Raw genomic sequence first — 18,756 nt, 5'->3', positions numbered from 1 at the left:
CTCAGATGCTAGCACAGTGCTGGCAATCCACAAATTTCAGACGGCAGAGTGAACGGATGCACGGATGAATGCATGTAATGAATGTGGCTCATTTGCCCCCTCCTGCCTTCTCATCCTGCCTCTAGAATGCAGTGCGCTGTGGCTCTTAATAGCTTTTCACTTAACTACCTCCCCTACTCTCCCACCTCCAGCTCTCAAGTGACATTTTTTCTGGTTCCCCTTCGGTCTCCAAGATCCGCGCTTGTTGTCAGAACACTGGGCTAGGTGTGTCAGGAATCCCAGCTCTGCCATCAATGAGCTCCTGGAGGTTCTCATCGCCCCATCCATAACCAAAATGGGGCACACCCAGCCCTAGGAAGTAAGTGGAATGAGAAGGTACCCAACCTTACTTAGGACTGTGATGTCCTAACCCAGAGCTGCCGTTCTCTCTTTCAGCAACAAAAGTGTTGCAGGCATGATGTAAAAATATACATACATTCACAAATGTACAAGACAAAAGCCTCCCAGAAGTACCCTCCATTAGTTGGGGATATGTTGTTACTTTATAGCCTCGGTGTCTTTCACTTTGCCAGGAGGGCACTTTAATTATCCATCTTTCATACATGGGGAAAGTGAGGATTAGAGAGGCCAAGTAACTTGCTCAAAGTCACACAGCTTGTGAATGGTAGGTTGGGATACAGAATGAGGACGAAAGATAAGTGCTGGGAGAGCATTCTGAAAAGAGAAAGTTTTCTCAAGTGCTCAGCTTTACCATCAGCTGGCCGTGTGTTTTCTGTCACTCAGGCTGTGGATGCAAAGGTTAAACAGTGTTAGCAGTAGTCAGCTACAGGAGGATTTCTAAGTTGGGTGGGGATTGGGGTGGGTGGGGGTGTGCTCCAGCTTTGGGCTCCCACACTTTCTGTTCCTGTAACTCTGGGTTACAAAACTCAATTTCCTTGTCACCAGATCCATAGGAGAAACTGAACTTAGTTAAAGTGTCAATTTAATGTTTGGAATCTGTATGCACCTGTGAAACCATCACCACAATCAAGATAGCGAACGGATCAATCAACCCCAAGAGTTTCATTGTACCACTTACCAATCCCTTCCTCTACTCTTTTTGTGCCTCCCCTCCCCTAGGCAATCATGGATCTGTTTTCTGTCACTATAGTTTGCATCTTCTAGAATTTTATAAAAATAGGATCATCCTCAGCCTGATTTCTTTGACTCAGCAGAATTATTTTGGGATTTATCCATATTGTAGTATATATCAATACAGCTGACCCTTGAACAACATGGGTATGAACTGCAATGTCCAGTTAAATGTCCAGTTAAATGAAGATTTTTAAAAATAAATACATATATGTGCTGTAAATGTATTTTATTTTCCTTATTGTTTTCTTAATAACATTTTCTTTTCTCTAGCTTACTTATTTCTAAGAATACAGTATATAATACATATAGAAAATATGTGTTGGGGACTTCTCTGGCAGTCCTATGTTAAGACACTGTGCTTCCACTTCAGGGGGCACGGGTTCAATCCCCGGTCGGGGAACTAGGATTCTGCAAGCCACGTGGCGCGGCCAAACCAAAAAAAAAGTGTGTGTGTGTGTGTGTGTGTGTGTTAATCGACTGTTTATGTTACCTGTTAAGGCTTCCAGTCAACAGTAGGATATTAGTAGTCAAGTTTTGGGGCAGTCAAAAGTTACATTCGGATTTTGACTGTATAGAGGAATCGGCATCCCTAACCCTTGCGTTGTTCAAGGGTCAACTGTAGTTTATTCCTTGTTTGATTTATTTTTAAATTAAAATACAGTTTTAAAAAAAAACTTTTTTGTGTGAACAGTTCTATGAATTTTAACATGGGTATATTTGAGTAACCAACACCACAGAATCAGAATACAGAAAAAAATCCTTGACGCTATCTCCAACTCTTCTGCCCCTAACCTCTGGGAACTAATGATCTGATCTCCATCAACACAGTTTTGTCATTTCGAGAATGTCATATTAATGGAATCAGGCAGCACATAGCTTTTTGAGATCAACTTCTTTTACTCAGCATGATGACTAAGAAATTCACCCAAATCGTGTGTTCATTTCTCTCTCTTCTTTCTCCCCTCTTCCCTCCCTCTTCCTTCCCTTCCTTCCTTCCTTCCTTCCTCCCTCCCTTCTTTTTTTTTTCTGAAGAGTAGTATTTCATTGAATGGATGCATGAGTTTATCCATTCACTTGCTGCATATTTGAGTTGCTTCCAGTATTTCACAATTATAAATAGAGCTGCTATAAACATTTGTGTACAGGTATTTGTGTGAACATACATCTTCATTTATCTAGGATAAACACCTAAGAGTAGGATCGTTGCATGATATAATAAATGAATGATTAACTTCATAAGAAACTGCCAAATTGTTTTCTAAAGTGGCTACATCATTTTGTATTTCCATCTGCAACGTATGAGAATTCCAGTTGCTCCACCTCCTCACCAACACTTGGTCTTGCCAATATTTTTCATTTTAACCATTCTAATAGATGTGTAGTGATAGCTCATCATAGTTTTAATTTGCATTTACCTATTAACGATGCTGAAACAGTTTCATTTGATGTTATTGATATATTATTGCTTAAGTCTGCCACTTCATTTTTTTGTTCATTTTCTGTTTGTTCTCTCATGTCTCATTTCTTTATTTTCTTGTCTCTGCCTTTTGAGTTCTTTATATATTTTAGATATGTCTTATCCAATATAGGATTTCAAATATTTTCAAATCTATGGCCTAACTTTTCATTTTCTTGATGATGTCTTTTGAAAATCAAAAGTTTTACATTTTGAAGTCTAACTTGTCAATTTTTCATTTATGGGTTGTGCTTTTGGTATTGTAGCTCAGAAATCTTTGCTTAATCCAAGGTCACAAAGATATTCTCCTACATTTACTTCTAAACATTTTATAACTTTAGTTCTTACAATTATGTCTGTGATCCATTTTGAGTTAATTTTTGAGTGTTATATGAGGTTATTATGTAACTTCTTCTTCATGCACATAGATATTCAATTGTCCTAGCACCATTTGTTGAAAATACAATTGAATTGTCCTGGCACCTTTATTAAAAATGAATTGACTATAAGTGTAAGGGTTTGTTTTAGTACTCTCAATTCTGTTCCAAATATATATATGTATAAATTTGGATATATACTTATCTTTTGTCAATACCACACTATTTTGATTACAGTAGCATTATAGTAAGTTTTTAAATTTTTATTATTTTTCATTGAGTTATATTTGAAACACAAGATTGTGTCAGTTTAAGGTGTGCAATATATTGGTTTGATACATTTATATTGCAATATAATTGTCATAGGAGCAGTTATTGTTTTGATGCTATTGTGAATAAGATAGTTTTCTTTCTTTCTCAGATGGTCTCATTGTTAGTGTGTAGAAAAGCAACTGATTTTTTTTTAATTAAAAAAATATTTATTTATTTTGGCTGTGCCAGGTCTTAGTTGCGGCACCCACAATCTTCGTTGTGGCATGCGGGATCTTTAGTTGCAGCACGCGGACTACTTAGTTGAGGCATGCAAACTCTTAGTTGCATGCATGTGGATCTAGTTCCCCGACCAGGGATCAAACCCAGGCCCCCTGCATTGGGAGCACAGAGTCTTACCCACTGGACCACTAGGGAAGTCCCAGAAAAGCAACTTCTGTATTGATTTTATTTCCCGCAACTTTACTAAATTCATTGATTAGATCCAATAATTTTTTAAGTTGAGTCTTGGGGATTTTCAATATATAAGATCATATAATCAGCAAATACAATAATCTTACTTCTTCCTTTCCAGTTTGGATGCCTTTTATTTCTTTGTTTTGCCCGACTGCTCTAGTTAGTACTTAGAGTACTATGTTGAATAAGAGTGGTGAGAGTGGGCCCGCTTATCTTGTTCCTTATCTTAAAGGAAAAGCTTTCCATTTTTCTCCATTAATTATAATGTTAGCTGTGGGTTTGCTGTATATGGCCTTTATTACATTGAGGTATGTCCCTTCTATTCCCAGTCTATTGAGGGTTTTTATCCTGAAGGGATGTTGCAGTTTGTCAAATGCCTTTTCTGCATCTATTGAGAGGATCATATGATTCTTTCTTTCATTCTATTAATGTGGTATATCACATTTATTGATTTACATTTGTTGAACCATCCTTGTATCCCAGGGATAAATCCTACTTGGCCATGGTATATAATCTTTCTAATAAGTTCTTCAACTCAGTTTGCTAATGTTTTGTTGAGAAGTTTTGCATCTATGGTCACCAGGGATATTCGTTTATAATTTTCTTTTCTTGTAGTATGCTTACCTGGCTTTGGTATCAGGGTAAGTCTGGCCTCATAGAATGAGTTTGGGAGTGTTCCCTCCCCTTCCATTTTTGAGAAGAGTTGGGGAAGGATTGGCATTAATTCTTCTTTAGATGTCTGGTAGAATTCTCCTGTGAAGCCATCTTGCCCTCAAGTTTTCTGTATTGGGAGGTTTTTGATTACTGGTTCAACTTCCTTATTTATTATTGGCCTGTTCAGACTTGCTATTTCTTCCTGGTCAGTCTTGCTAGGTCGTATGATTCTAAGAAATTATTCCTTTCTTCTAGGTTATCTAATTTATTGGTGTATAACTGTTCATAGTAGTCTCTTATGATCTTATGTGTTTCTGTAGTGTCAGTTATTATCTCTCCTCTTTCATTTTTTGAGTCTTTTCTCTTTTTTTCTACTAGTCTCAATAAAGATTTGTCAATTGTTTATCTTTTTAAAAAAGCAGCTCTTAGTTTCATTGATCTTTACTATTGTTTTTCTGGTCTATATTTCAATTTTTTCTACTCTGATCTTCATTATTTCCTTCCTTCTGCTAACTTTGGGCTTAATTTGTTTTTCTTTTTCTAGTTCCTTGAGGTAAAAAGCTGGGTTTTTATTTGCAATCTTTCTAATTTCTTAATGTAAGCATTTATCACTATAAACTTCCCTCTCAGAACTGCTTTTGCAGTGTTGCATAGGTTTTGGTAAGTTGTGTTTCTATTTTCATTTGTTCTGAGATATTCTTTGATTTCTCTTTTGATTTCTTCTCTGACCCATTGGTTGTTCAGGAATGAGCTGTTTAGTTTCCACAATTTGTAGAGTCTCCAGCTTTCCTCATGTTGCTGATTTCTAGTTTCATACCACTGTGATCAAAAAGATACTTGGTATGATTTCAATCTTCTTAAATTTGCTAAGACTTGTTTTATGTCCTACCATATGATCTTTCCTTGAGAATGTTCCATGTGTACTTGAAAAGATAGGTCAAAACAAACAACCACAATTCCTTGAGAACAAGGCCCATTCTGCTCCCTCTGGTACTGAGAACCTAAACTGGGAATTCAGGCTGTTATCTTCAAGGCTCTCACCAAGCTGGGGAGAGGGGAATGGGTAAGTTAAAACACCACAAAATTCTCCTACCAAGATTCGGCATTTTGTTTTGTTTTTCTTGATCAAGCATTTCTCTGGTTGCTGTAATATTTTGATAAGTATCCAGAGTGCCAATAACGTTGATTCTGACAGTTTTTGCCAGTTTCTCTGCTGCTTTTGTGTAGAGATAGGCTTTTGGAATTCCCTACTCCTCCATTTTTTGCTGACATTACTCCTAGACCATTTACACTTAATGTAATTACTGATATGGTTGGATTTATGTCTAGGGATTTTATGATTTGTTTTCTGTTTTCTCTTCCCTTTATCCTGAGTATATTTGGATTGTTTGAACATTTTTTTTAGCATTCCATTTAAATGCATGTGTTGTGTTTGTAATTACCTCTTTTTTTTAGTGATTGCTTTAGGGATTACAATACAATATACATATTTCCTTTTCAGGTCTGCTTAGAATAGACATTTTACCATTTTAAACAGAATGTAAAAACTTACCATCATGTAGGTTCCTTTACTCTCCCCTCCTTCTATTGTAGTTTTAATATATTACATATACATACATTGAAAACACCATCAGAAAATGTTATAATTTTTGTTTTAAACATAAAACATTTTTTAAAGAACTCAAGAGCAAAAGAGTAGAATGTTAAATTAACCCAGATTTTACCATTCTGTTGTTCTTCCTTCATTCCTGACACTCCAAGTTAACTTCTGGTATCATTTCCCTTCTGTCTGAAGAAATTTTTTTGGAAATTATTTTAGAACAGGTCTTCTGTCAAGGAATTCTCTTAGATTTCCTTCATCTGAAAATGTTTTTATTTCACCTTTACTCCTGAAGGGTATTTTTACTGGATACAGAATTGTATCCAATTCTGGGTTGATAGTTCTTTTCCTCTTGTACTTTAAAGATGTGATCCACTTCCTTCTGGTTTCCACAATGAAATTTTTTTTTCTGGCAGATATAAATAAAGTGAAATATGCACTTATATATATTAAAATATATACATCTTTTAATATATTCACATAACATAAATACATGTAATATATAATGAAATATATAGTGAAATACACACATACAGGTGTGTATGTGTGTATGTATCTTCAGTTTTCAACAGTTTCATTATGATACATATGGGCATGAATTTCTTTGGTTTATCCTGTTTGGGGCTTGCTGAGATTTTGAATCTGTAGGTTTATGTCCTTTGCCAAATTTGGGAAGTTTTCAGTCATTATGTCTTCAAATTTTTTGTCTTCACTGCACTCTTTCTCCTCTCTTTATGGAACTCCAATGACATGAATGTTAAACTTTCTGGTATTGTCTTTGAGGCTCTATTTATTTTTTAAAAAAATCTTTTTCTTACTGTTACTCAGATTGGATAATTTGTACTGGCCTATCTTCAAGTTTACTTACTTACTGACTCCACTGTCATCTCTGTTCTGCTCTTGAGCTTATCTAGTGAGTATTTGATTTTGGCTCTTATATTTTTAAGTTCTAAAATTTTAGTTTCTCTATCTTTTATTTATTTGTTAAGACTTTCTATCTTTCCATTTATTTCAAGAGTGTTAGCCTTTACCTTTTAGAGCATTTTCATTATAGCACTTTAAAATCTTTGTCATTTAATTTCAGTATCTCACTGTTGGCCTTTTTTGATCATATTTTACCATGCAAGTTGAGATTTTCCTGGATCTTTGTATGCCAAATAATTTTGTTTTGAACACTGGACATTTGAATTTTATGAGACTCTGGATCCTGTTTGAATACTATGGAGAATGTTGACATTTATATTTTAGCAGGCAATTGACTCTATTGGGCTCAGGCCACAAATTCTGACCAGCCTACTGTGGGTTGTGGTTTCAATGTTAGTTCCATTTTCAAAGCCTTTTCAGTGCTGTTTAGATCTGTCCTGTATGTGCACCCTCCAGTGGTCAGTGTGAGAACAGACGGTGGTTTATTCTTTAGTTTAGTTCTGAAGTCTTTGGTGTGCTGCTTAGGATCAAATCCATGCATGCTCATCTTGGGGGTGAGCCCAGGAGTTCATAAACAACTTTATGGAGTCAGTTTCTTGAGTGCTGCCTTCTCCACAATCTCTTTGGTACTTTTAGGTTCTCTGGGGCTCCTCTTTTTGGTTCTCTAGCCAAAAACCTGGAGTTTCAGTTACTTTGCTTTGTTGTGTACTTCCTGCATCCAGGGCTAAGTGGTAAAAGGATGGAGAAACAGAAAGAGCAAATGAAAGAGGAGAGCAGCTAGATTTGTCCCGATCTCTTGATACACCTCCAATCAGAACAAAGGTTTCTCTCCCTCAGAGTTTTAGGTGCCTGAAAGCCTCAGACTGCAGCAGGAATGTTACGGGGCTGGGGCATGAGAGAATGGAGAAAAAAATTTAAAGGGGTATTTCCTCACTCTCTCTGAGCATTAGGAGTTCCTTTCCCATTCTTCAAACCAGAACTAGAAGGGTTCTCCTAGAGTTTTCACTGTCTGTGGTCCAGTTACCCACTTTTAGGTTTCAGGATGCTTTGAGTCTGGCCCAGGGAATACTGGAGGGAAAATGGAAAACTCACCCCTCGTCCAATGGTACTCCAAATTCTTCTTTTCTTCCCCAATTCACCTGCTATTATTTACTCTTGAAAGTCTTCCATGCATTTTGTCTAGGTTTTAATGTTGCATTCACTGGGAGAGACAGGGAGGAGGATATTTACTCTATGTTACCAAGTTCATTCCTTTTTACTGCCAAGTGGTATTCCACTGTATAAATATGCTACAATCTATTTATCCATTCTCTTATTAATGGTAATTTTTGTTGTTTCCAGTTTCTGTCTTTTACAAATTAAGCAGCAATAAACATTCATGTACAAGTCTTTGCATGAACACATACTTTCATTTATTTTGCATACATACCTAGGAATGGAAAGCCTAGGTTATATGGTAGGTGTATATTTAACTTTCTAGGAAAATGCCAAAATGTTTTCCAAAGTAGTTGTATCATTTTACATTCTGTCAGCAGCTTAGGAGCATTCCAGCTGCTCCATATCATTGCCAATACTTGGTGTAGTCTTTTTCATTTAGCCTTCTTAGTGGATGTGTAGTGGTATTTCATTGTGGTTTCAGTTTGCATGTCCTTAATGACTACTGATGTTGAGCATTTTTCATGTGCTTATCTGCCATATGCATATCTTCTTTGGTGAAATACCCATTCAAATCCTCTGGCCAGGGCTTCCCTGGTGGCGCAGTGGTTGAGAGTCCGCCTGTCGATGCAGGGGACACAGGTTCGTGCCCCGGTCTGGGAAGATCCCACATGCCGCGGAGCGGCTAGGCCCGTGAGCCATGGCCGCTGAGCCTGCGCATCTGGAGCGCAACGGGAGAGGCCACAACAGTGAGAGGCCCGCGTACCACACACACACACACACACACACACACACACACACACACACAAAAACTTCTGGCCATTAAAAAATGTGTTGTCTTCTTATAATTGAGCTTTAAGCCTTCTTTATATATTCTATATACAAGTCATTTATCAGACATATGATTTGCAAATATTTTCTCCCATTCTTCAGCTCTGTTTGGCTTCCCCTCCATACTCTACCTGGATCCACTCCGTTATTTCCATTGATACCACCACCACCCTGGTTCATCTCTCCTGGATCATCCTCCTACTCTGGCCTCCCCATGGTCTTCTTGCTTCCACACTTGCAGAAAGACTTGGACTAGACCACAGTCCAATCAGCAAACAGCAGCTAGTGAGCATTTAAAAATGCACACTGAATCATTTCACCTCCATACATAACATCATACAAAGGCTCTCCATTCCCTTGACATACGCTCAAGCCCCAAATGCCCCACATTACCTGACCAATGCCTATCTTACTGGCTGCACCTTCTATCATTCTCCCCCCCTTGGCTGCCATGCTGCAGTCAGAAGAATCTTTTTCCTTAAACACACTGAGTTTGTTCTCTTCCTAAGACCTTTGCACTAGCTATTCCCTCTGCCTGGAGTGCTCTTCACTGTTTTGCACACTGCTGCCCCTTCTGTCATTTAGAAAGTTAAAATATCATCCCTTTAGACAGATATTCTTTTTTTTTTTAGACAGATATTCTTTGAACACAAAATCTAAAGTTGCTGCTTCCATACTGTCTACGACATCATGCTATTTTATTTCTCTGCAGAATAGTTATCACAGTATGACACTCTCCTTGTTGTTTGTTGCCTGCCTTCACTAGAATATGAGTTTCATGACAGCAGGGACTTCATCTTATTCATTTCTATATCCCTAGTGTCTAGAGCCATGCCTGGCACATAGTACAGGCTCAATAAACTCTTGTTGAATGTCTGTGCCCATAGCACCTACCTCTGTGCCTGTCACCTGGCTAGAGAGTAAATGTTTGTTGTCTGAATTTGTCAAGTAATCCACCCCCATGGCACCAATGATCAAAAGTGTCCCTGGGCTAGAAGAGGGAGAGAAAAGACACATGTGCAGGAAAAGGACAAGAGAAAAATTGCAGAGAAGCTTGAGAGAAGATCAATTCCTCTAGAAGTGTTTTGGGAGCTTTGTGACAGAGTTGTCATGTCCCTGGCTCTGGTGTGGGCTCCCACCCAAGGGACAGTCCTACTTTGGTTGCTAGGGCTGTTAGGCCCACACAGAATGCACACGAGGTAATGGTGTACTTCATAGGCACAGCCCAGAAGGTCTTCCCAAGGCTTGCTTGTCAAAGGAAATTAGACCCTTTTGACCTAATCCACTGTTCACTCTGCTCCTGTGCTTCCGGGGGGCTGCAAGTTGATTTTCCCATCCCACAATCCTCAGCACGGTGGGCCAGCCCTCCCACGAACGGGTGATAGCTCACTGCTCCCAGGGCCCTCACCCCCTCTCGGGCCATGTGGCACCAGGCCTGCTAGCCGAGCTGGCACCTAGGGTGCGTACGCAGTTTTAGCACACAGCATCCGTTTCTTCTCTTCAAGGATCCTCCTATAGGCCTCATCTCTCCCTGAGAGCCTGGTAGTTGAGTGCTCTGAGCAGTCTCTGTGAGGAGCTTACATTGTCCTGCTGCATCAGGATGGCTGCTAAGGTCACACCTGGGCCACGGTGAGGAACTGCTGTCCTGAGCACTAGGCCCTCTCTAGGGCATGTCTCCAAGAGAACAGCAGACACCCACACTGTTTTGGCCTGGGAAACAAGTTTCCTGGGGGTCAAGACTGCTGCCTGGGCTCCGAGGAGACAGGTGAGGCCTCACGGTAACCAAGAGTCATGGTGTAAACAAACTCCCAGAAGCCTCTTATCTGAGGTGGGGACTCCAGGTGCCAGGGCTATGGGAGAGCACGACTTGTCGGGGAAAGCCACCTTCTTTTTTAGTGGCAGAGACTTCTGGGAAGTGGCTGCCCAGGGTGTGGCCCTGTTTGTGGACTTTCTGGCTCAGAGATAGGGGGACTGAGGTGGCACATGTGGGGTTCTCTCACTCCTCTGTCCACTGGGCATCTCACTGCACGCCAAATTGGCCCCTGTGTCCGAGGCACTGGCCTGGGGCTCAGGAGGGGAATGAGCCAGATAAGGTTTGAATCTGAGAGGCCAGGCAGCTGCTCATGGGCTCTCTGATTCTTGTTCTCTGACATGTCCCTGTCTCCATTCTCAGCCTGGATTGGACAGTTGGGGTAGGAATTCTGTCTGGGGATGACTCTTCTTTTTAGAATGCCTAAGGCACTGTCCCCTCACAAGCCTATCCCTTGGCCCTCAGTCCCAGGACAAATCCCTCTAGGGACCAGGGGGGTTGCTCTGGGAGAACCTGATGGGGCTCCTGAGCCCACCTGAGGAGATGTGTGCTCTGTCTAGGATGCAGGCCTTCCTGGGCCATGACACCAGGGGAGAGGACAGGGTCCTCTTTCTCTCGCCTCCCCCAGCAGTCACCTTAGTAAACCCCAACTCTCCCTTTTCTTGGAGTCTGCTAAAGGTTACAGACCAGGAAGCAGGTGCTTTGTTTACCAGGTGGCACCCGCCTATCTACCTTAGCCAAAGTCCATCCTCAATTCCTGCTCCCACCCTTTGAGCCAGTATTGTCCATGCACGCTTTTCTCTTCCCTAGACCCTGAGGAGGGTGCTATCCAGCAGGGGGCACTGCTGCCACAGGGTCAGAGCTTCCAGAGGGCTGGGGCTTGGGAGCAGAACTGCTAATCCTCTAGCAGGTGGACGTGGGGGTGGACTCTGGTCCTGCTGGATAGCAGAGGGATGATGAATTGATAGACACACCCCATCCAGCAGTGAGGCGTCCTCATCCGGCCTTCCTTACCTGCTGTACCCACACGCAGTGTCCAAAGGGCAGGGCCGAGCAGTGCTGGTATGTTGTTTCTGGTTCTGGCTGTGATCACCAGCGACCTGAGCATTCCTGGGGCAAACTGTGAGTTTTGACCTCCTGCCCTACTCTTTAGCTCAATGCCCTCAGTTCCCCAGACTCACAACCTAAGACCGAAGCAAAGGCCCCTTAGGCAGAGTGGGGGTTTCCCTACACTTATCCCAGAATGGGGAACCTAGGGAAGGACTGAGAAGGGTCTTGCTCTAACCCATCTCACATCCTGACCATCCACGGATCCTGCTCTCAACCAGGCCCACTTCTCCCTATCCCCTATGGCCAGAGCCCTAAGCCACATGGAGCTACCTGAGCTGCCTCCTATCCAGTGTGCAGCAGGGTACCAGACTAGGGCGATGCAAGCAGGGGCCTATGGTACAACATTTAAGGAGGCACTCACTCTCATGGTCATGCAAGAACAGAGGTGCATGAGTGCCTCCTCCACAGAAAGTTTTCTAAAGCACAGGTCAGACTCCCTGTTACCCTCACAGGGCCTGGCCTAGAGTTTACTTCAACAAACATCTGATGACAGACCTTGGTTCTCCAGAAGGAGAGAAACCATGGCTCTCACCCCACAGAGCCCTGTCTGCCAGGATCAAGTCCATACTCCTGAGGAGCATTCAAGCTTCTTCACAGTGTGGCCCCTGTTGGCTGGTCCAGCCTTAGTCCCTAAAGCAGCCATACAAGGCCACACCACAGTGTAGGATCTGTCCTGTACTTCTGAGCCTCCAGGCTTTTGCTTGGGCTGCTCCTACATCCTAAACACCCTCTCCCACTACTGACTCATCATCCTTCAAGGCCCTGCTGAATGCCAGCTCCTCAGAGTGGCTATCTGTGACACCGGCTGAGATAAATTGCTCCTGTCCCCACACCCCAGCATTGCTGCTCCTTCGCCTCACACTCCAGGTAGGACATACACCTGTCATCCTGTAATCGAGTACACTTACTAAGTGCCTACTGTTTGCACGGGTTGTGCTGGGTGCCAGGGAAATGGCTCTGAGTGTAATAACCACATCTCTTGTCCTTGGAGAGTTCACATCCAGCTTAGTGGTGGGGACCGTGCCTACTCACTTCTAAGTCCCCCTGCATGGCTGGCAAAGGCACAGGCCTGAGCAACATTCTGTGACCATCAGACGCCCCTAAGTCTTCAGCCTTCTGGAGTTACCACTCCACTAAAAACAAAGTAATACATGTATGCTCCAGCCCATGAGGCTGTGGGAAGCCTTCTCCAATGTTCTTGAGGGTTCTCGAGGAAGGGAGACTAGCTTTTGTTTCCTGGGGGTGGCCAGTCACCTGAAGCCTCCTGGCTCAGAGCTCCTTCTCCCAGCAAACCCTGGTCCATTTTGCCCCCCAGTATGGACCCAGTCCACTGAAATACTCCCAGAGCAGCATTTCACATTGGCTATCTGACATGGTGACATGCTCATTATAGTCTCTCACTTGCCAAGCTGGAGGGCAGACAGTCATGCTCTCTCTGGACTAGCCAGGCAGGTGGGTCTCTGCTGACGTTTCACCCCTCCTCCCAGTCAGTCAGTCAGCCAACAGATACTTCCTGAAGACTTACTCATGCAGAGAAAGGACAGGAACCTCTCACACCTGGCTGAGGTTCTATCTAAATTGAGGCCCTTTGTGGACCTACCTTCCAGGAGAGGAAGAGAGACCCTACCTGATGTTAACAGCTCCTTCCCCTTGTTAAGTGGTTGGCTGGCCCTTGTCACTAGACTCCCAGTCTCCCTGCAGGACCAGGAGAGGACACACATGTGAACAGGGCGATGGGAAAGAGAGCAAAGATCCCCTTGGAAGGAAAGAACCAGACAGAAATGACCACAGTGCTACTCAGGGAAGCCATGTCCCTCCCTTCCTCCCTCCCTTTGGGGGCATCCATGAGTTTCTGTGAAAACTGTCTGTTGCCAAGACCATCTCAGGGAAAACGTGCCTGCTGCTGAGACAATCTGAAACCATCGTCCATCTATGCATCCCCATCCATGCCACACTGGCTCATAGGGCACCTGCCGTGCTCAGCCAAGGCTGGATCTGGAGGCTACAGCAGTGAACAGGACAGAACACCCACTGGACCACCCCCTTCTTCTCTTGCCTCTTGCCCTGCTCTCCTTCTGTGAATGTTCCTATAACTCAGCACTTGCTGAGTCCAAGCTACAAAAACATATTCCTGTTGATATTTTCTAGCTTAAGCTACATCTACTGTTTCTAAAATGTGACCTCAAATGGAGCCCAACACAGACACTCTGAAGATCAGGTCCTCCACCAAGTCCAATTTATGGGCTAGGATCAGGGTTGGGTTCTCTGCCTCAAAGATACTATTTGGACTAGGCAGAGGAACAGCATCAGTGGGTCCAGACTTGAGCCCAGGAGAAGGAGAGGACAAGACCCTATTTGGTCTGGGACCTCACTAAACTGCTGCCATGGTCCCTGGACCCCTTAGGGGCGCCCCCTCACTGTCTTAAGCCTTATTTCCAGGGCAGCCCCTGGAGTCGGGATTCCCAGGCTGAGTCACCAGGGTCACCAGGGGCTGTGCTCATAGCACATGCTCCACTCTTGCAGCATTTGGAGTTTCCCTGGCCCTCTCCCAGGCCAACCACCCAGATCCTGAGCCTGGACCAGAGGAAATCAATGCTGGACTGGACAAGGAATGCTTAAGGGTCTGTCTGCCCCTCCACTGGCTAACTGGCTGTCTCCAGAGTGACCACCACTGCTAGCTGCCCCACCCTCAGCTCCTCTGGACTGAGGGAGCTCTACTTGTTCGATGTTTCTTTCCAAGAGCCAAGTTCTTCAGGCTGTAAGTAAGGAGATCCCTACGTAGGAGCTCAAAAGCAAGAATTTGGGAAATACGGGCTTGCAGGCAGCCCTGCCCACCTTAACGGCAGCTATTATTTTGGTCTGAAGAGGTCAGGGAGGGTAGGGTGCTGGACTCTGCCTCACCATCCCAAACTCCCAGCCTCCCTGGCTCAGATCCAGGCCCAACCCACAATCATCCCTGGCCTGAGCTGCAAGCCCTGGGGAGGGAAGGAAGTGGCCGACCCCACAGCCAGCATTCCTCTGTGATGACGCCAGTCTGCTCACTGCCCAACCACCCCATCTGGAGGGCAGTTCTCAGGGAGCCACAGGGGACTCCCTCCCAAAGAGGCTAAGGCCTCTCTTACAGAGGGGGGCCTCCTTTGGCTGGGGGCATCAGCATGACCTGACTGGGCTAGGGGCCAAGAAGAGATGGGCCCAGAGGTCCCCTGGGAGCAGGTCAGAAGGCCACAAGACCCACCCTAAATACCTCTAACTCACTCCATTTCTTCATTCATTCAATAAGCACTCACTGAGACCCTCCTTGTGTTAGCCCCATTCGAGGCCCGAAGGACCCAGCAGGCTGGACTAGGCAGGCAGGCCAGCATCTCAAGGGGCTCCAAGACAGGTAGGAGGAATGCTCCAACAAATAAAACACACAAAAAGGATAAGTTCAGCAATGGTAAGAGCTATGAAGACAATAAATCAGGATGTGACCGCGACAGCGAGTGGTACAGCTGGGGACCTCAGCCATTGGAGGGGGGCCTCCACATTCCTCAGACACTTCTTCCTGCCCACAGTGCCCTCCTCCCATGCAAGTATAGCTCCCTCATCCGCACCCCACCACGCCCCCTTCTGAAGGAACGCCACCCGGGAGGGGGCTGGGGGCAGGTGCATTCAGGTGGGGCTTTTCCGAGACCGGTTTTCCCCCGCTCCCGCTGGAACTTCCAGAGGGCCACGGACCCGCGACACTGGACGCCCGCCCGTCCCCCTCCTCCTCCCCCATCCGCAGCCTGCGAACCTCTGCGCTCCCGGCTTGGTTCCCGGAAACTCCTCGATTTCCCTGTCGCCTCGGCGTTTGCAAGAAACCGAAACCCAGGCCCCGCCCCCCGCGCCGGCTGGGGCCTGGGGGACTGGGGTCTGGGGCCTGCGTGAGGGGCCGGATCCGAACTGGGCGGCCGGAGCGGCCCTTCCCCCACCGGCAGGGCCGAGGCGGAGGTGGGGAGCCCTCTGAGTGCCTGGGCTCGGCTCGGCGCCCACCCCCCGCGGGCATCGTCCCCAGCGGCCCAGCACCACCCGCGCCTCCCACAGTAAAGCTGCAAGTCTAACCCGATCGCTCTGGCTGCATCGGATGGCGGAGTGCCCAGCGAGGGAGGGGACGCAGTGCGGCCTCCCCTGCAGCAATGTAGAGGTGGGCGCCATTTCTGTGCGCCTACTGTGTGTCCGCCAAACCAGGGAAGGGGCGGAGGGGCATTTACAAAGAGCTCTGCACCCCGAGTGTGGCTAGCTTCATCTTGTGAGGGCGGGTACAGAGAAGTTTAGCAACTTGCCCGAGGTCACAAAGTCTGCAGCTGTAGAGCTGGCTGCAAACCTGTGGCCCACAGCCAGAGGCTGGGCAGAGAAGGAGGAGGAAGTGCTCCGGCAGGCTGCCGGCAGGTGAGCCGCCTGGCACGGGCGGGGCAGCCAGCTGGGGAGGGGGAGGGGCGGTCCCAGGCAGCCACCCGGGCCGCAGGACTGGAGGCTTTGCTTTCTCCCTCCCTCCCTCCCTTTCCAGGAAGCCGGCCAGCGCGGAGCCGGCTGCTCACCCCAATTCACCCCCAACCGGGGCCGAGCAGGAATGTGGAAGTTGGCCGGAAGGGCTTGGGCCCCCTCCCCTCCAAACACACACCCATCTCAAGCCCGGTCAGCGCGAGCGTGGGTCACCTGGCGGTGAAGGGGACTCGTGATCGGGACTCGATTACCCAGGTTGAAGTAGGGGTGCTGCTGCCCCCATAAAGGCCAAGAAGCCTGCCAGGGACGCTGGCCGTGGTGCAAGACCCATTTGCGAGGGGGAGGAGGGTGCTGCTCCCATCCAGCCCCACTCCGGGTCGCGGCCGCCGGGCCTGGCCACAGAGCCTCACCCCCGCCTCGGGGCCCCTTGGGGCGGATGGAGGGCCGAGGCCTCTTTCCTCCCAACGCAGTGTTTATAAGAAATGAAACTGCACAGGGCATCAGCGGCAGCCCACACTGACACCCCGCTCCCCCACGGGGGTTCCGAACAGCCCAGAGCGCTGGAGCAATTCTCGGCCCACTCTTACATCGCAGGACCCTTAGTGCTTTCCCAGCCAGCTGCAGCCTCCCACTCTGCGTTTAGGATTCTTATAACAGCACAATGTTTATTCTGCTGTGTCATACACCATTTTTGCCGGAGCTGCGAAAGGGGAGGGGCTAGTCTCGTGCCCCAGCACATCCCCAGGGCCAAACCTGTAGTTGACCCAGAGCAGGAATGCCATTCATATTTGTTGAATGAATTAAGAAACGACTTTCTTTATCTATAATTAGGCTCCTTTCAGCCAGGGTGATGACGCCTAGATTCTATCTTCAAGCTTTTTTTGCTTTCAGATTATTTTATGCCTGACTTTGTGTGCTTGATAGTTTAGGACTTGATAGTTTAGGACTGCCTGCCTCCCAGGTTGCTGTGAAAATAGAGGATGGCTGGGAGGGACTTAGTTTAGGACTGCCTGCCTCCCAGGTTGCTGTGAAAATAGAGGATGGCTGGGAGGGACTTAGTTTAGGACTGCCTGCCTCCCAGGTTGCTGTGAAAATAGAGGATGGCTGGGAGGGACTTTTAGTATCTAAGAGAGCCCTCCCTCTGGACCTGGGAGGTGGAACGCCTGCTGGCGTTCATCTGCCTTGGGGACTGTGGCCTCTTCTCTGGGTAGCAGGAGCCACAGGGGCCCAGGGCTGCCCTAGTCTCAAAACCCTAGTTAAAACCTTGCTGGGTGCTGTACTTCAGGACTAACTGGAACCCACCCAGGGAGTGAACACTGTGTTCTGAGACCCTGAGAGAGGGGGCTAGGGACATGATTTGGTCCACCGAGGAAGGTTTCCATAAAGGTGATCTTGTCCCCAGCAGCCTGATTCTGCCAGCCCAGAAAACCCCAGAGCCTAATACAGAGAAACTGCAATAAATTTACCCTCATTGAGTGGTAGTATAGATGTGAGGTATCCTTTGAGTGAGACCCTGCTCCAGACCTAACCCCCAGCTAACTCCAGCTGCAGTGTGAGGGACCCTCTCAGGTCTCTTCAAGAAAAATGCAGACTTTGGGACTTCCCTGGTGGTCCAGTGGTTAAGACTCTGCACTTCCACTGCAGAGGGCACAGTTCGATCCCTGGTCAAGGAACTAAGATCCCACATGCTGTGTGGCATGGCCAAAAAAAAAAAAAAAAACAGCAGACTTTGTTCCCCAGAAGGTCACCACCCAGAAGGTGATAAGTGGAGAAAAGAACACGTGAAAGTTAAGGGCTAGGGGGTTTTGAGGAGGGGAAGGATTTCTGGTTGGCTGCTTTGGAGGTGCTTCATAGAAGACCAGGCATTTGCTCCGGGCCTTAAAACAGAGACTGAAATTGAAGTGCAGCGGGGGGAATGAGAGGGGGAGAACTAAGACTGAGAGAGCAAGGGGGAATGGCAGGTGAGGTGAGTGTTGCTAAGTATCCTAGGAAGTCAGGGATGAGGAGCAAATGGAAGAAGCAAAGACAGGGGAAAAACACAAAGTGTGTTCAGAGAATGGAAATACAGTGAAAGGTTCATGCTTTACTGTGAACACATGTCCTTTGACTAACATTTTACAGTTTAGAAAGGAGTTTGATAGTCTATCTAATTTCATCTTTGTAACAATTAGGACAGATGTGCAGAGAGTACCTCTATTTTACAGAAGAGAAAACTGAGACCCAGAGAGGGACAGTAACCTGCCTAAGGTCACACAGCAAATGGCAAAGCACAAGAACACAATTTTCAGACTCAAATCCCGTGTTCTCTTTCCACCGCATGAGACTCCTAGACTCTCTTTCCACCGCCCTGTAGTTACTGCCAAGGGTAGGGGAGTTGTGGGAAAGAAGGTTGGGATGGGACCCTTGGGACCAGAGTTAGCAGTGAATTGAATGTGGGGCTAAGGAGTCTGAGGGAACCACAAGGCTCCTGTGTGGACCTGAATGCTAGGGAGATCATCAAAGTTAGGGAGATAAA

The 18,756-nt window shown here is 46.0% G+C and overlaps 1 protein-coding gene across 10 annotated transcripts in view; it reads right to left on the bottom strand.

Annotated features, from left to right (window-relative positions):
• Positions 1-18,756, bottom strand: part of RAD50 (RAD50 double strand break repair protein) — a 234,214-nt gene that overhangs the window by 129,426 nt on the left and 86,032 nt on the right. For 4 of the 10 annotated variants that reach the window (XM_067731696.1, XM_067731697.1, XM_067731708.1 and 1 more), the window contains exon 1: positions 15,553-15,836. The exons of the other annotated variants lie outside the window; for them this stretch is intronic. In XM_067731696.1, coding sequence (XP_067587797.1) covers positions 15,553-15,804 — 252 coding nt within the window. In that variant the 5' untranslated portion in view covers positions 15,805-15,836. Of the gene's footprint in view, positions 1-15,552; positions 15,837-18,756 lie in introns of those variants that run through there. 10 annotated transcript variants of the gene reach the window in all.

This window comes from Pseudorca crassidens, chromosome 3 (assembly GCF_039906515.1).
Source record: "Pseudorca crassidens isolate mPseCra1 chromosome 3, mPseCra1.hap1, whole genome shotgun sequence".
Lineage (NCBI taxonomy): Eukaryota > Metazoa > Chordata > Mammalia > Artiodactyla > Delphinidae > Pseudorca > Pseudorca crassidens.
Note: the sequence above shows the minus strand (reverse complement) of the source record. Positions and strands in the feature narration are given on the sequence as shown.